Source organism: Sturnira hondurensis, unplaced genomic scaffold (genome assembly GCF_014824575.4).
Source record: "Sturnira hondurensis isolate 20B ecotype Veracruz unplaced genomic scaffold, ASM1482457v3 Scaffold0024124, whole genome shotgun sequence".
NCBI lineage: Eukaryota > Metazoa > Chordata > Mammalia > Chiroptera > Phyllostomidae > Sturnira > Sturnira hondurensis.
Genome location: NW_028096755.1, coordinates 277,593 through 292,943, shown reverse-complemented (window position 1 = coordinate 292,943; position 15,351 = coordinate 277,593). Strand labels below are relative to the sequence as shown.

General features: G+C 52.7%; 1 protein-coding gene across 2 annotated transcripts; it reads right to left on the bottom strand.

Moving 5' to 3' along the window:
• Positions 1-37: 37 nt before the first annotated feature.
• Positions 38-7,685, bottom strand: TMEM150B (transmembrane protein 150B). Of its 2 annotated transcripts, none has more exons than XM_037038087.1 (7): positions 7,105-7,685; positions 6,698-6,795; positions 6,441-6,500; positions 6,284-6,351; positions 5,948-6,075; positions 3,396-3,582; positions 38-564 (listed from the first exon to the last, which is right to left on the bottom strand). In XM_037038087.1, exons 2-7 carry the CDS (start codon positions 6,763-6,765, stop codon positions 362-364), a joined length of 714 nt encoding a protein of 237 aa, XP_036893982.1. In that variant the 5' UTR covers positions 6,766-6,795; positions 7,105-7,685; the 3' UTR covers positions 38-361. The 2 variants fall into 2 exon arrangements, with proteins under 2 accessions (XP_036893982.1, XP_036893983.1); XM_037038088.1 differs by having other exon boundaries at positions 6,698-6,773.
• Positions 7,686-15,351: the final 7,666 nt, after the last annotated feature.

Below are 15,351 nucleotides of genomic sequence, written 5' to 3'. Positions count from 1 at the left end.
GCCAGCGGCAAAAAAACAAAACAAAAACAAACCACCAAACAATAACAAAAAACAAACATTAATAATAACAATAATAAATAGCCTTGATCAGGGATGGCTGGCTGGCCTTGGCCTCTCGCTTCCTGGGTGGCCCTGAGTGCGGGGGCGGGGCCGGACGGCAGGGGCCCAAGGGCACAAAGATGCCAGTGGACCAGTTTGCAGCCCCGCGACACTGCACTAAGTTCCAGGCGGGGCAGAGACGGCACCTCCTTTCATGTTTATCGGCGACAGTTCATCCTCCACGGTTCAACCCCATCTTGGGGAGGCGTGGGGGGATCCGGGGGGTTGGCTTTTCCCTCTGCTCCCGAGGGCATGGCCTGAGTCAGGAGAGCTGGGGGGACGACTGGGCCCCCGGGGAGGCCGGCGCGAGGCTGAGGCTGGGGCCCGGGTGGAGGCACAGCGTGCAGCTGTGCAGCTTGGAGAAGTCCACAGCCAACAGGCCGAAGAGCGCGAAGAGCAGCATGGCGATGGTCCACTCGCAGACGGCCGCGGCGGAGCGCCGGGAGCTGGTGTGGAGGATGACCACTGGACGCCAAGGTCAAGGGTGCACCACCACGGGAAGGATCTGGGAGCCCACCATGTGCCCTATGGATGGGCTTGTCTGGGGCCCCTCCTGGGATATGCACCCTCCTGCCCTGACTGGCGTGACTTCTAAATCTGGTCATCCCTCCTTGATGGCTCCCCAACACTGTCAAAGGGATGCCCTGTAATCCTGTCTGCATCTCAGTTTCCCCAACAATTTCCCCTGCGTGTCCCTTCTGTTCGTGTGGCATTCCCGACAACCTGGGACATGGTTCTTACCCTCTCTCTCATCAGCCTCCCCTGACCTTGGGAAGGCCCTGCCATGTCCCCACTGGCCCAGGCCTGGCAACCAGGCACCTTGCTTCTACCGCCGAACGCAACACTCTGCCCCCTCCCCCTGGCTGATGTGACCCAGTGGATTGAGTGTTGGCCTGTGAACCAAGGGGTCACCGGTTCAATTCCCAGTCAGGGCACCTGCCTGGGTAACAGACCAGGTCCCCAGTAGGGGGCACATGAGAGGCAACCACACATTGATGTTTCTTGCCCTCTCTTTCTGCCTCCTTTCCCCTCTCTAAAAATAGATAAATAAAGTCTTTAAAAAAAGAAAAGTAAATAAAATATAGCCCACCCCCAGCCCCACACCAGCCTCGGGCCCACAGCTTCCTCCTGCTCATTCCCACACGAAATTGAATCTTCCCCTCACATATATTCTTTCTGGGTATCCCGACCTCCATGACAGCCCTCCTATCCACTCACGTGCCTCAAACCACCCTTGTCACCTCCGTCATGTCCATGGCCAGCTGGGCACCCCAAGGCTTGGGGTGAGAGGCAACCACACCTTGATGTTTCTCTCCCTCTCTTTCTCCCTCAGCCTCTGTCTAAAACGGAATAAATAAATTTTTTTTTTCCGAGAAAAGGGATTTGGAGGCAGTCCCTATGTCCAACACCATCCCTGGCCCCATAGATCTTTGAGCAAAAGAGATGTGTGGGCACCCAAACAAGCCACTTACCCGCAGGACTGGCCTTGTTGCTCCCCGGCTCAGGAGCTTTCCATAGTCTCCTATTGCCTCAAGGCAGAAGCTCAAACCTCTAACCTCTCCCCTTCGTGCCAGAGATCATCAGGGGGCCTGCCAGGAACCTCCTCCCTCAAGCTGATTATTGCAACCTCTGCACGTACAGCACACACCTGCGGTGTCCTGCAACCTTCCAATCTAGGCCCGAAACAGCTGATTCTGCAGGACCAACTCAGAGACCAATCTTTGTGGCCATCTTTTTTTTTTTTTTAAGATTTTATTTATTTATTTATCTTTAGAGGGGAAGGAGAGAGGGAGAGAAACATCAATGTATGGTTGCCTTTCGTGCGTCCCCTGCTGGGAGTTGGCCTGCAGGGAACCGGCCTGCAACCCAGGCATGTGTCCTGACTGGGAATCGAACCGCGATCCTCTGGTTCGCAGGCCCACGCTCAATCCACTGAGCTACACCAGCCAGGCTTTGTGGCCATCTTGATGGTCCACCCGCCTTCCCTGTGGCGAAGGGACATTTGAGTCCCACATAACGAGGACTCTGCAAAGTATGTGCCCCGAGGGGACTTTAGAAGGGGGTGGGCTGGATCTCATCACCAACAGGGCCCAGCTGAGGAGAGAGCCCTTTCCCACCCACTCCCTGTCAATGGGGTTGCTGCTCTGGCAAACAAACCAGGCCCACCTGACGCAGCCAGCACAGGACGTCCGCTTGGTTTCCTCCAGCCCCATGAATGCCAGTGTCCTCTCAGCCTCCCTTCCCTCAGCCTCCCCACGGAGGCTGGCAGTCCCCGAGGCCAGGTCTGCAGCCCCTCCTATCTCTTAGGGCCCTGGACCTAGCAGCGACAGCCGTCAGTATGAAGAAAAGCCACTCCATTTTCCAGACGTGGAAACTGAGGCTGGACGGTGAGGTGACTCACCCAGAGGTGTGCCTGGCTGGGAGGTGGGGTGACTCAGAACCAAGTGCCACCCAGTGGTGCGCTGGCAAATGTTTCACAACCAGCTTTGTCACTTCTTGTGATGTAATGATCCCTGCCACGCCCATTTCAAGCTACAAATCGCTTGGCGTGGAGGTGAGAAGAGATACACACAGACAGCCCTGAGAGCCCATGAGACCGGTCTGAAGCCCACCCCTATCCCCACCATTGAACTCCATGGTGGGTGGGTCTAGGCCAAGAGACCAGCCCTGCCTGAACCTCAGTTTCCAGTCTCAGCCAGCATGATGCCCAGCACAGAGCAGGTACCCCCAACGATTGGTTCAGCATCCTCCTGATACATACTGACCCCTCACTGTCTGCCAGGCACCCAGGTGAACACCTCACACGTATTATCTGCATTCCTCACAACCCCAGGTTAACTCTGTTATTACCTGCATTTGACAGATGAGGGATCTGAGGCAACAAGAAGTTTAAAAAAACAAAACAAAACAGCGGAGCCCTGGCTGGTGTGCCTCAGTGGATTGAGCACTAGCCTAAGAACCAAGGGGTCACCGGTTCAATTCCCAGTCAGGGCACATGCCTGGGTTGCAGGCCAGGTCCCCAGTGCGGGGCATGCAAGAGGCAACCACACATTGATGTTTCTCTCCTTCTCTTTCCCTCTGTAAAAATACATAAGTAAATAAAGATTTTAAAAGGGGGAGCTTCCCGCAGCTATTGTGTGGATAAGGTGGGATTCCAACCCAGGCAGCATGGTCCGGGGTTGGCGCTCTCTGATGACTCAGAATGAGACCAAGGAAGGGGGGAGGGACATTCACACTAGCACGGAGCTACCCACTCCAGTGAAGACCCACTCCCACCCCTGCCCATGTAAGGATACTGGTCACCATGAGGACGGTGCAGAGGCTGCAGAGGGCCAGGCGGAGCGGCCTGATCCAAGGGGTCCCCGGCTGGGGCAGGCTCTTCTTCATCTTCCAGGAGAGAAGCAGCTGCAGCCAGAAGTAGACGTGGCCCACGAAGAAGGCAAAGAAGGCCCCTGTCAGGTGTGTGGCCTGCTGGTTCTTTTGCTGGAAGGAGGAGTGGGGAGAGTTGAGGGGAAGACCTGTGGGGAGGCCGGGGCCAGGAGGGGAGGACGGGCCGCTGGCCAACCCCATGGACAGTAACTGACAACTACCATGCCCAGGCGTTGGTTCATCGATCACATGCGTTGGCCATCGTCAGCTCCGTGAGGGCAGACATTTAAATCCGTTGTCCACTGCTGGGGCCTCAGTCCCTAACACAGTGCCTGACGCAGGGCAGACACTCACAAACACTGGTGCAATAAATCTTCTATTCTCATCCCAGGTGTGGGAGAGCAGATTTTGTTGCCAAGGGGATAAAAACTGGTTTTCGGGTAACAACAGATTCTTAAATAACACAGTGGTCTGTGGCTTACTGGTATAGTATATATCTAGGGTAATGCTTTATTTCATCTTTTGTAATATTTTAAAATATTAAAGATGTCAGTCCTGCCCTGGCTGGTGTGGCTCAGTGGATTGAGTGCTGGCCTGTGAACCAAAGTGTCGCTGGTTTGATTCCCAGTCGGGGCACATGTTTGGGTTGTGGGCCAGGTCCCCAGTAGGGAGCACTCGAGAGGCAACCACACACTGATGTTTCTCTCCTTCTCTTTCTCCCTTCCTTCCCCTCTGTCTAAAAATAAAATAAATAAAATCTTAAAAAAATTTTTTTCAGCCCTGGCTGATGTAGCTCACTGGATTGAGCGCGGGCCTGCAAACCAGATGGTCAAAGTTCGATTCCGAGTCAGGGCACATGCCTGGGTTGCAGGCCAGTTCCCAGCGGGGGACCCATGAGAGGCCACCATACATTGATATTTCTCTCCCTCTCTCCTTCCCTTCCCCTCTAAAGATAAATGAATAAAAAAAACTTAATTTTTTTTCAGTCCTGGCCAGGCAGCTCCGCGGTTACAGCAGCATCTTAATTTGCCAAGTTTGCAGGTTCAATGCCCAGTCAGAGCACGTACAAGAATCAATCAATGAATGCATGAAGTGAAAAAATAAATCAATGTCTTTTTCTCTCTCTCCTTCTTTTTTCTCTTCCTAAAAATCAGTATGTTAAATAATGACTTAATTAAACATTTCTCCTTGAGAGGGATGTCATGAAGAAAAAGAGAAGTTGAGTACAGGGATAGGGGAACGAGTGAATAAATGGACATGCAGACATGATAGGGGATGTTTGCTGGCAAGTTGGAGGCAGCTTCCGGTCTGAACGCCCTGTGGTTCTGCCCACCTCCATTCTTTCACCAGGAGAGGTTTGGAATCAGAGACATCCTTGTGAAATGAAATGACATAAAATAAATCAGGGAAATTTCTCCTATCACACGGGCATTTATTTATTCTGCAAAGATCTACTGAGCTTCATGTTTAAGAATGTGGGTTCTAGCCCTGCCTGCTGTAGCTCAGTGGATTGAGCGCAGGCCTGGGAAGCAAAGGGTCGCCGGTTCAATTCCCAGTCAGGGCACATGCCTGGGTTGCAGGCCAGTTCCCAACAGGGGGCAGGGAACACACAAGAGGCAACCATACATTTGATATTTCTCTCCCTCTTTACTTCCCTTCCCCTTTAAAGAGAAATAAATAAAATCTTTTAAAAAGACTCATAAGCCCTGGCTGGCGTAGCTCAGTGGATTGAGCGCGGGCCTGCGAACCAGACAATCCCGGTTTGATCCCCAGTCAGGGCACATGCCTGGGTTGCAGGCTGGTTCCTTGCAGGCCAACTACCAGCAGGGGACGCCCAAAAGGCAACCATACACTGATGTTTCACTCCCTCTCTCCTTCCCCTCTAAAGATAAATAAATAAATAAAATCTTTAAAAAAAATAAAAATAAATAAAAAGACTCTTAAAAAAAAAAAGAACGTGAGTTCTGGAGTCTGTGAATCTGAGCTTGTATCACCACCAAGGACCAGCTGATGAAAATACCTCTTTGTGGGATCTGGCCAGGAAGGGCCAAGAGTTCTTGTCCAGGTGAGTAAAAATAGGGCGTAAAAATAGAACGTAAAACCCAGTGCAAACTCAATCCGTGTGGCATACGTAAGAATGTATGAAATCTGACTCATCATTAAAGGCGTGGAGGATGACGAGGAATTGTCCAGGTTCATAGTGTCCAACTCCCCTTTCTACCAACAGGGGAGAAAATGAAAATACATTCCTCCTGCGGGGTCGGGAAAGAGTCTCCCCCGCGGCGCTCCCTTCGCATCCTGAGACCTCACCCCACACACCTACAGGTGAGAGCCACAACGAAATAGAAGTCCCAGGAGGCTATGCGGGGTCCAGCCTTCGAAACAAGTAGCCAGCGGCCCTGAAGGATCCTGGGAAATGTAGTCCCTGACTCTGCCGGGGGGAACCCCGGCTGGGTTCCTGGAGCCCACTCAGTCTCACCTGGAAATTGCCCACCACGGAGGTGCCCAGGGCACAGAGGAGCCCCGACCACAGGATCACCTGGTTAAGCCACTTTTTGACGCCCCAGTCCCGGAGCTGGTGGTAACGGAGAATGCAGATCCAGGCAGCTGGGAGGAGGGGAAAGTGAGTGGGAGATCCGGGCGGGACCCTGGTAGGGGAGAAGTGGTGGGGTGGGGAAAGACTGGGGATCCAGGGCTGGAGGACAAATACAGGACTCAGGGGAGAAGGGGCAGGAGCCTGGGCTCCTGGGTCTGAGTGGGGGTGGGGGTGGGGGACACGCCCAGCCCTGAAGGGGCGAGTCTGGGGCAAAGTTACCCATAGCGGCTCCCATGTTTAGCAGCTGGCTGAAGATGCAGCTCTGAGGCGGGTACGATCCACAGAGACTGGGGAAGATAAGGGGTCCTCCTGTGGCTCCATTGCGCCAGCACCCCCTTTCCTGTCTCTGGAGGCCCCCTCCAAACGCCCTCGCTACCTGATATAGGGGATGCCTTCCGTAAGATTCACAGACCTGTTGGCCACGGCAATCGCAAAACTGAGGGAGGGGAAGACATCAAATAAGCAGCGGCTTTCAAGAGAACTTTTCTTTTTGGTACTCATAGAAACCAGACTGCTAGCTCCCTCGGACCCAGGAGTTCAGGCCTCCCACCTCTGCCCCACTCAGACCCTGGGGTCCAGGCCCCCAGCCCCTCCTCCCTGGGTCCTGGGTATCGCCCTGCCTATAACACTCACACGGTCCAGATGCTAACAGCAGCCCAGATGGCCAGGAAGACAGGTAGCAGAGAGAGGTAGCCCCACATGCCAGGCTCTGTACAGGAAGCATAGGGCCACTAATCAATCGATCAATTAATCAATCAGTTAATCTCTCTGTCAGGTGAGGAACCAGCCCTAAGGGTCCAGGTGCATCACATCCGGGCTGCCTGCCTCCGAGGCCCCCGTTGGCTCCGGGGCAGAAGTATGGGCCCATGGGGAGTCAGGGGGATCTGGTCTGACGAGGCCAGCAGCTCTCATTCCGGGGCACTTCCCTATCTTTCAAATGTCCTGGAACCCTCATCTTGAAATTTCCCCCAGCTGCCCTCCCCTCACCCATCCTCGGGGTCTCTCCACTGCCAGCTTCTGGGTTCTCCCAGGACGCTCACCAGCCGGTCTTGAACTCTCTTAGTCCTAGGACTGGGGTGACGGGAGCTGTGTGAGAGGTTCAGAGATGAACTGCTGGGAGACGGGGTGGGGTTTGGGCAGGCAAAGGCTTTTCGAAGAGCCAAAGTCCACGAACGAACGCCTGCAGAACAGTCAGCAGCAACAGTCTGACTACCACTTTATAGGAACCTCACCCCCGAACTGCCACTTCCTGGTCTGCTCCCAACCAGGCAGCACCTTAGTTCGTGGGTCCCCAACTTCCTTCCTCTCACTTGATAGGTTCAAAGTGCTAACCCCCAGCACTTATCCTCCCCAGGACCCACAAATCAGAGCCTCCAGCTTTCTCCAGCGTCCTCCTTGGGGGGACCCCAAAATCCACGTCCCCCAGGCCCTTTTAGAATACACACATTCCTTGCTAGCCCCCAGATGTCGAAATTCCCAGCTCCTACCTCCTCGGGTTCAGAATACACGCCTGCAGGTCCACCTCCTTTCTGACTGCACTTTCTGTTCAGGCTGCTGGGTGTGGGCGCCCCCCCTCGACTCCGCCTCCTCCTACAACTTGCGGTCCTCTCCCCTGCTCTCCCTTCCTCTCTTTCTCAGACCTAGTGGGTCTGAGTCTAGGTCTGAATTCCCCAGCCGGCAGGGCAGGCGTGGGTGGGAGGGAGGGAGACCTTGGCGATGACATCTCCATCTGACAGTCTTCCCAGAAACCAACTGTTTCCTCCAGCAGAACCATTTGTGTTCTCTCCCGTGGCAGCCCTCCACTTTCCGGCTCTCCGCCCTGGACACGGGGGCGGGGGGGGGGGGTGGGTTTCAGCCTCACTCTCCCCCTGCTTCCCCAGGACCCAGGAGCCAACGTCCCCTGCCTCTCCTCCCTCAGACCCAGGGGTCCAGACCCCCAGCCCCTCCTCCCTCAGACCTGAGGGTCCAGGCCCCCAAGGGGTGTCTCCTCCCTCAGTACCCCACCTGTTTTTTTAATTAAAGCAAAATTCACAAAATGTNGGAAGTGAACCGCGATCGTCTGGTTCGCAGGCCTGTGCTCAATCCACTAAGCTACGCCAGCCAGGGCCCCCCACCTGTTTTTTTAATTAAAGCAAAATTCACAAAATGTAAAATTAACTACTTAAAAATATACACGTCAGTGGCATTTAGCACATTCACAATGTTGTGTCTCTGCCACTCCTATCTAATCCCAGAGTTTTTCGTCTCCCCAGAAGGAAACCTGGCACCCATTAAACTCTGTCCCTCCGCATTGCTCCTGCTCCCGGCCCCTGACCACACCCCAGCTACTCTCTGTGTCTATTGCTTTGTCTATGCTGGAAAGTTCATAGGAATGGACTCATACACTCTGGCCTTTTGCATCTGGTTTCTCTTACTCAGCATCATGTTTCAGAGGTTCCTCGGGTTGTAGCACTAGTCAGCACCCCATCCCTTTTCAGGACTGAGTAATATTCCATCGAACCCACCTCTTTTGGGGACAGAGGCATCTGAGGCCCAGCTTCTCTTCCTCTGTGCAACAGGATTTCCAGGGCTCCCTGCATCCAAGACTCTCAGCTTCCTTGAGAGTAAAGATGAGGAAACAGAGATAGACAGGCACTACACACGTTTCTGGGATCAGCCAAGAGTGAGATCTTGCCTCTGCCCTCAATGGGTTCCCAGGCTCCAGGGCAGATCCAACAGGGAGCTCCAACCAACATGGCTCAGGGCATGGTGGCACCTAAAAGAATTGGTAACAGACAATGGCGGCCAGTGTGCATGTGGTTGTAGGGGAAGGTCAGGAAAAGATGTGCGTAGGTTTGCACACCTCAGGAAGGCTTTCCAGTAAAGTCCAGGTGGTTTCTGAAACCTGGCCCATACGGGGCCAGTGGGTTACAGAGTGTGGGACCCACTAGCAGAGCTGAACCGGGACCCAAAGCTCTCAATCACCATGAAGAGCTACTGTAACAATGCACCACAAACTGAGTGGTTTAAAACAACATACATGGAGCCCCGGCTGGTGTGGCTCAGTGGATTGAGCACCGGCCTGGGAACTAAAGGGTCGCTGGTTCAATTTCCTGTCAGGGCACATGCCTGGGTTGCAGGCCAGGTCCCCAGTGAGGGGCGTGTGAGAGGAAACCACACATTGATGTATCTCCCTCTCTTTCTCTCTCCCCTCCCCACCCTCCAGAAATAAACGAAATCTTGAAAAGAAAAGGAAATCTTTAAAAACACTTATTTGTCAGCTCACGGGGCTGGAGGTCACAGTCTGAAGTGAGCCTTAGGGGCTGAAATGAAGCTGTCAGCTGTCAGCTAGGCTGGTCCCCTCCTGGAGGCTCCAGGGAAGAAGCGCGCGTCCCCCTGGCCTTTTCCAGCTTCTCGAGGCCCCTGTCCCTCGGTGCGTGGCCCCTCCCTCTGCACGCTGAGTGCCTCCCTCCAGGCATCTGCCTCTGTCGTCACAACCCCTTCTCTGATAGTGACCCCCTCTTTCACTACTGAGGACCCTACAATGAAATTGGGCTCACCCAGATAATAGGGTCTTAACTAAATCACATCTTCAAAGTCTCTTTTGCCATGTGAGATGCCATTGCCTCGGGTCCCGGACATCAGGATGTGGACATCTTTGGGGAACTGGTGTTCTGCTCCCCACAGTCCCCTTTGGGAGGAGCCTTCAGCTCCTTGCATCTTTAAAGACAGGGCATAGCCCTGGCCGGAGCAGCTCAGTTGTTTGGGCATCTTCCCGCAAATCAAAAGGTCACTGGTTTGATTCCTGGTCAAGGCAGAAGCCTGGGTCGTGGGCTGGGCTCCGCCCTGTTCGGGGCGCTTGATGTCTCTCTCTCAAGACATCGACTCTCCTGTCCCTCTGTTCCTCCCTTCCCCCTCTCTGAAATACATTTTTAGAAGACAGTGGATAACGCCACATGGGATGGGGCCAGACTGCCTGGGTTTGCCGCTCAGCATCTGCCTCATGCTGGCTGGCCGTGTGATCTGGGGCAAGCAGGCTGCTCTGTCTGTGCCTCAGTTTCCTCACCTGTGAAATGGGGATGCTAAGAGTCACCACCTGAGATGGCCGTGGGGTAGAATGGAGGCGCTGATCCATATAACATGCTCAGGACACTGTCTGACACACGTGTGTGTTGAAGAAGTAGCTATTGTTAGAGTGTGTTTATCTCGGGGTCAAGTTAAAAAAAAAAGGGACATGGTCTGCCTTGGATGCTGCCTGGCACATAGTAATTGCTCAATACAGGACTTTTTCCTTCCAAGGGGTGTTTCTTAGCAGCTGGTGACTGGACAGGATCAAATCTTCGGGGTTTTAGGCCCTGGCTGGTGTAGCTCAATGGATTGAGCACGGGCCTGCGAACCACACGATCGAGGTTCGATTCCCAGTCAGGGCACATGCCTGGGTTGCAGGCCAGTTCCCATCAGGGGACTCACGAGAGGCAACCATGCACTGATATTTCTCTCCTTCTCTCCTTCCCTTCCCCTCTAAAGATAAATAAACACATTTAAAAAAAAAAACAAATCTTCTGGGTTTTGTCTCTCTGTGTGCCTGTGTGTGGACTGAAGACCCACTGTGTGCCAGCCTTGTTCTAGACCCCCCAAGACACAGCAGGTAACAACCAGGCAAAAAGTGCCCTGGAGGAGTGAGCTTCTAGCAAGTTCTCGCCCCTCCCCCTCCCCCTCCCCCTCCCCCCTCCCATAGCCTCCTCCCACCACCACCCCCAGCCCCAGCCCAGCGCCAACTCTTCTCCTCCCCAACCCCTCCTCTGAAGGGGCTCAGGCCTGATGGGCCTGGTTTGGTTCAATTTGCAAACCGGGATCTACCCACTATGCACTTGCTCCCACTGGCCTGAGCGGGCCTGGCCTCTTTGGGATCCTTTCACATACCACTGGCCTGGCTCAGCCTCAGGGAAAAAGTTGTGGTCTTCCTCCTGCGAGATGAAGTGGCGGTTCCGAGTTTAGGAAAGCGCTTCCTGTCGGGGGTGGGGACTGGTTTTTCCCAGAGTGGGGCCGTGTGTGGCAGGGGATGTCCGCTCCTCCAGGGATCAAGGTTTTGCTATCTGCTGGTTCAACAGGGAGTCCATGTGATGGTTTACGCCTATGGCTGGCCGGTAGGAAATGCCGTGCAAAGCGGGAATGGCCATCCTTGGGTCCTCCGGGTGACGTTGGTTATGGCTAAAGAGCCACCCGAGGGCCTAGAGGTTGGGCTGCTCTTGAGACTCGATGCCTGGACCTCCCAGTCTTGCTGTGTCATTGAGTCCTCCAGGAAGCACTTACGACCACAGTGTCAGAAACGCAAAGAATGTATCGGGAATGATGCCAGTGAGAGACGAAGGGGAGAGGAACGGGCAGCGAAAGCCTCAGGGTTAGGTTGTCAGACCGCCACCTGTGAGAGTTGATGAGGAAGGAACACCAGCGTGGGAAGAGCTTCAGCCCCGAGAATGCCCACCCAGCCCAACTGGCAGAGGGAGCGAAGATTTCCCACATAAACAAGTCCGTGGAAACAGAAAGTAGGTTGGCGGCTGCTAGGGGCTGGGGGATGTGGGCTGTGATTGCTCAATCACTTCCTCTGCGGAGACGGAAAAGTTTTAGAAGGAGATAGATGTGACTGGCGGTTGCCCAACAGTGAGACTGGCGGTACGGAAGGCCGCTGAGTTCCACACCTTCAAAGGGTTGCACTTCGTGTTGTGTGAGCGTGGTCCCAATTTTATTCTTTAAGTTCTTACGTATTGATTTGAGAAAGAGAGAAAGAGTGAGAGATAGAACTAGAAACATCGATTTGTGGTTCCACTTTTTTTTTAAAGATTTTATTTATTTATCTTTACAGGGGAAGAGGAGAGAAGGAGAGAAATATCAATGTATGGTTTACCGTTGCCTCTTGTGGGCCCCCTGCTGGGAACTAGCCTGCAACCCAGGCATGTGCCCTGACTGGGAATCGAACTGGTGACCCTTTGCTTCACAGGCCCGTGCTCAATCCACTGAGCTACACCAGTCAGGGAAGTAGTTCCACTCTTTTATACACTCATTGGTTGCTTCTTGAATGGGCCCTGACTGGGAATCAAACCTGCAATGTTGGCATTTGGGGGATGGTGCTCCCACCAACTGAGCTGTCCGTTCAGGGCTGGTCTCAATTTTTTACAAAGATTTTTATTTATTTATTTTTAGAGAGAGTGGAAGGGAGAAAGAAAGAGAGAGAGAGAAACATCAATGTGTGAGAGAAACACTGATGGGTTGCCTCTTGGCCCGCAACCTAGACATGTGCCCTGACCTGGAATCGAACCAGCGACCATTTGGTTTGCAGGCCAGCACTCAATCCACTGAGCCACACCAGCCGCGCTAAATTTGTTTTAAATCTTCACTGGAGGTTATATTTATTGATTTTAGAGAGAGAGGAAGGGAGGGGGAGAGAGAGAGAGAAAGATTGATTAGTTGCCTCCTGTATGCACCCTGACCAGGGATTGAACTGGCAACCTAGGTATGTGCCCTGACCAGGGATCGAACCCACAATCTTCTGGTGTGTGGGACGATGCTCTAACCAACCGAGCTGGCCAGGACTGGTCTCAGATATTTTTTTTTAAAGATGGCCTTTGGAGCCGTCCCAGACTGGGTGGAAATGGCCATGCCTTTGCCCCACTGCCATCACCATGCTTAGTCATTGATTGGGGGCTACCCCCAAAAGAACGTGACCTCAAGCCAAATAAACAGCAGCCGCAGCTAGTACACTTGGAGACTGGCAGCCAAATACACTCTGCCCAGTGATCAGTTCTTTCTTGAAGGGAGCACGCCGATCGCCACCATGCTTATCGCTTAGGTACTGAGTAGAGAAGCTGAGGGTAGAACCCAGGTCTGCATGATTTTATTTTTTTAAAGATTTTGTTTATTTATTTTTACAGAGAGGGGAAGAGAAGGAGAAAGAGAGGGAGAGAAACATTAGTGTGTGGTTGCCTCTTGCACACCCCATGCTGGGGACCTAGCCCACAACCCAAGCATTCAGCCTGACTAGGAATCAAACCAGCGACCCTTTGGTTCACAGTCCAGAGCTCAATCCACTGAGCTACGCCAGCCAGGGCTGTGTGATTTTAAAATCTGGTGTTTTTCAACCTGCCACGCTTCCTCCTCCAATACCCATCCATATATCCTCCCATTCATCTTTCCACCCAACCATCCATTCATCTGGCATGTGCTCTTGCCTGTATATATCTCATCCGTCTGTCCACCCACCTGCTTCTCTATCCAGTCATCATTCATTGAGCTCATCCTCCAGTTACCCAAGGCTCTTTCCATCCATGTTAGCCATTCTCTCCTCCATCCACATTACTTCATTCTAATCAGTTTCCTCTTCCCACATACCCTACCATCCATTGGTCAACTCCATCATCCACTCTCCATTGATCCAATCCACTCAATCGGCCATCTGTATGAGCTTCCTTTTGCTGCTCTAACAAACTCTCACAAATCTAGTGGCTGAAAAACAACATACATCTGTCTCCTCACAGTGCTGGCAACCAGGATTTCCATACTGGTTTTGCTATGCTGAAATCAAGAGGTGGGCGGAGCTGCGCTCCCTTGGGAGGCTGTAAAGGGGGGATCCTTCCTGCCTGTTCCAGCCGCTGGTGGCCCCCCAGGATGCCCTGGCTTGGGGCCGCATCCCACAGTTTCTCTTCATTCTCCTCTCTGTGGGTCTCTGTACCTAATCACCTTCGACCTCCCGCCCCTAAGGCACATGATGGAGTTTAGGGCTGACTGGGGTAACCCAGGATAAGGCCCTCCTCTCAAAGTCCTTATGTTCACCATATCTTTGGCTGTATGAAGTAATATTCACAAGTCCCAGGGGTTGGGAGGTGGGGTGTGAGGTATATCTTTAGGGGTGATGTTATTCTGCCTACCACATCATCCAACTTGACACACACACACACACACACACCTCTCTCCCTCCTTCCCTCCCTCCCTGTGTGTGTGTGCACCCATCCACCCAAATTCTAGAAGCGAACAACACACAACTGGGCCCTCAAAAGGTTTAGATCTCTGGAAAAAAGCAAACCTGTAAGGAGACAGTTACAATGGCTGACATAGTTGAGATTAAGTACATTCAGCAAATAAGTAGACATATTGAGCTGGCTGTGTCTGCTACCCACCACCCCTGTGTTCTCACCCTTTACCACCGCCAGATTGAGAAGGGAAAGGAGGATGGGAAGAGCATGGCCCAAACAGCTTTCATTGTCCTTAAATCTTCCATCCCACCATCTTCCTTCTCACTCCCAATCCATGAACATGGTAGATATAGTCATTTATTTAGATCTGCTTCAAGTTCTCTGAATGTTTTAAAGTTTTTTAAAAAATATATTTATTTTTAGAGAAAGGGGAAGGGAAGAAGAAAGAGTGGGGGAGAAACATCAATGTGTGGTTGCCTCTCATGTGTCCCCGACTGGGGACCTGGCCTGTAACCCAGGCATGTGCCCTGACTGGGAATCGAACCGGCGACCCTTTGCTTCACAGGCCCGTGCTCAATCCACTGAGCTACACCAGTCGGGGCTTAAGGGTTTTTTTTCTTGAAGACATCTTGCCCATATTTTCTTAGATGCATTCCTTAGTGCTGGATATTTATCAATGCTCCTATCAGCCATATTTGCTTAAGTGGTTATTTTAGAACTTTGATAATGGGTGTGCAGAAAGGGTTAACATAACAGACCCGAATCAGCGAAACTGCTCGCAAGGTTGGCCTTCCGTTGACGTCGGGGAATTTGGCTGTCAAAGCGTTCCGAGGGGCTCACTGTGCCTGGATAATCTGTGTGAACCGTTATGGTTTATGCTGAACGCCTGCTTTTCCTCCGGGCGACTGGAATTTTGGTACATGCGAGGCGTAGGGGGCCTGCATGCCAACCGACCAGTAAAAACCTGAGGTTCCGAGGCTCAGATGCACACCCTTGGGCAGAAGCATCACACATATATCACTGCACTTCTGTTTCTGGGGAGGAGTGAGTTCTGTGTAACCCTCGTGGAAGGGAGAAAGCATCGGGGAACCAGCCCAGGGAGCCCTCCAGTCTCTGCCTAGGACTTGTCCCCTTATGATCCTGAAACGTTGTGATAAAGCTTAGCTATGAGTACAACTCTATGTTGAGTCTGATTAGTCTTCCTAGAGAATGTCCAATAATGAGATGGTCTTGGAGAACCCCGACACACAGATAAAATGACACACTATTGATGTTCACATGTTGCTTTGGTACCCAGCAACCTTTCTAAATTCTGTCAGTTCTGATATTTTACCAAGAGCC

Coding starts and splice junctions, on each gene's coding strand:
- TMEM150B (XM_037038087.1), bottom strand. CDS start 6,765: ATGTGGGGCTACCTCTCTCTGCTACCTGTCTTCCTGGCCATCTGGGCT. Junction 3,583..5,947: donor CCGTGGTGGGCAATTTCCAG/GTGAGACTGAGT, acceptor TCCTCCTTCCAG/CAAAAGAACCAGCAGGCCAC. Junction 565..3,395: donor CACCGTCCTCATGGTGACCA/GTATCCTTACAT, acceptor CTTGGCGTCCAG/TGGTCATCCTCCACACCAGC.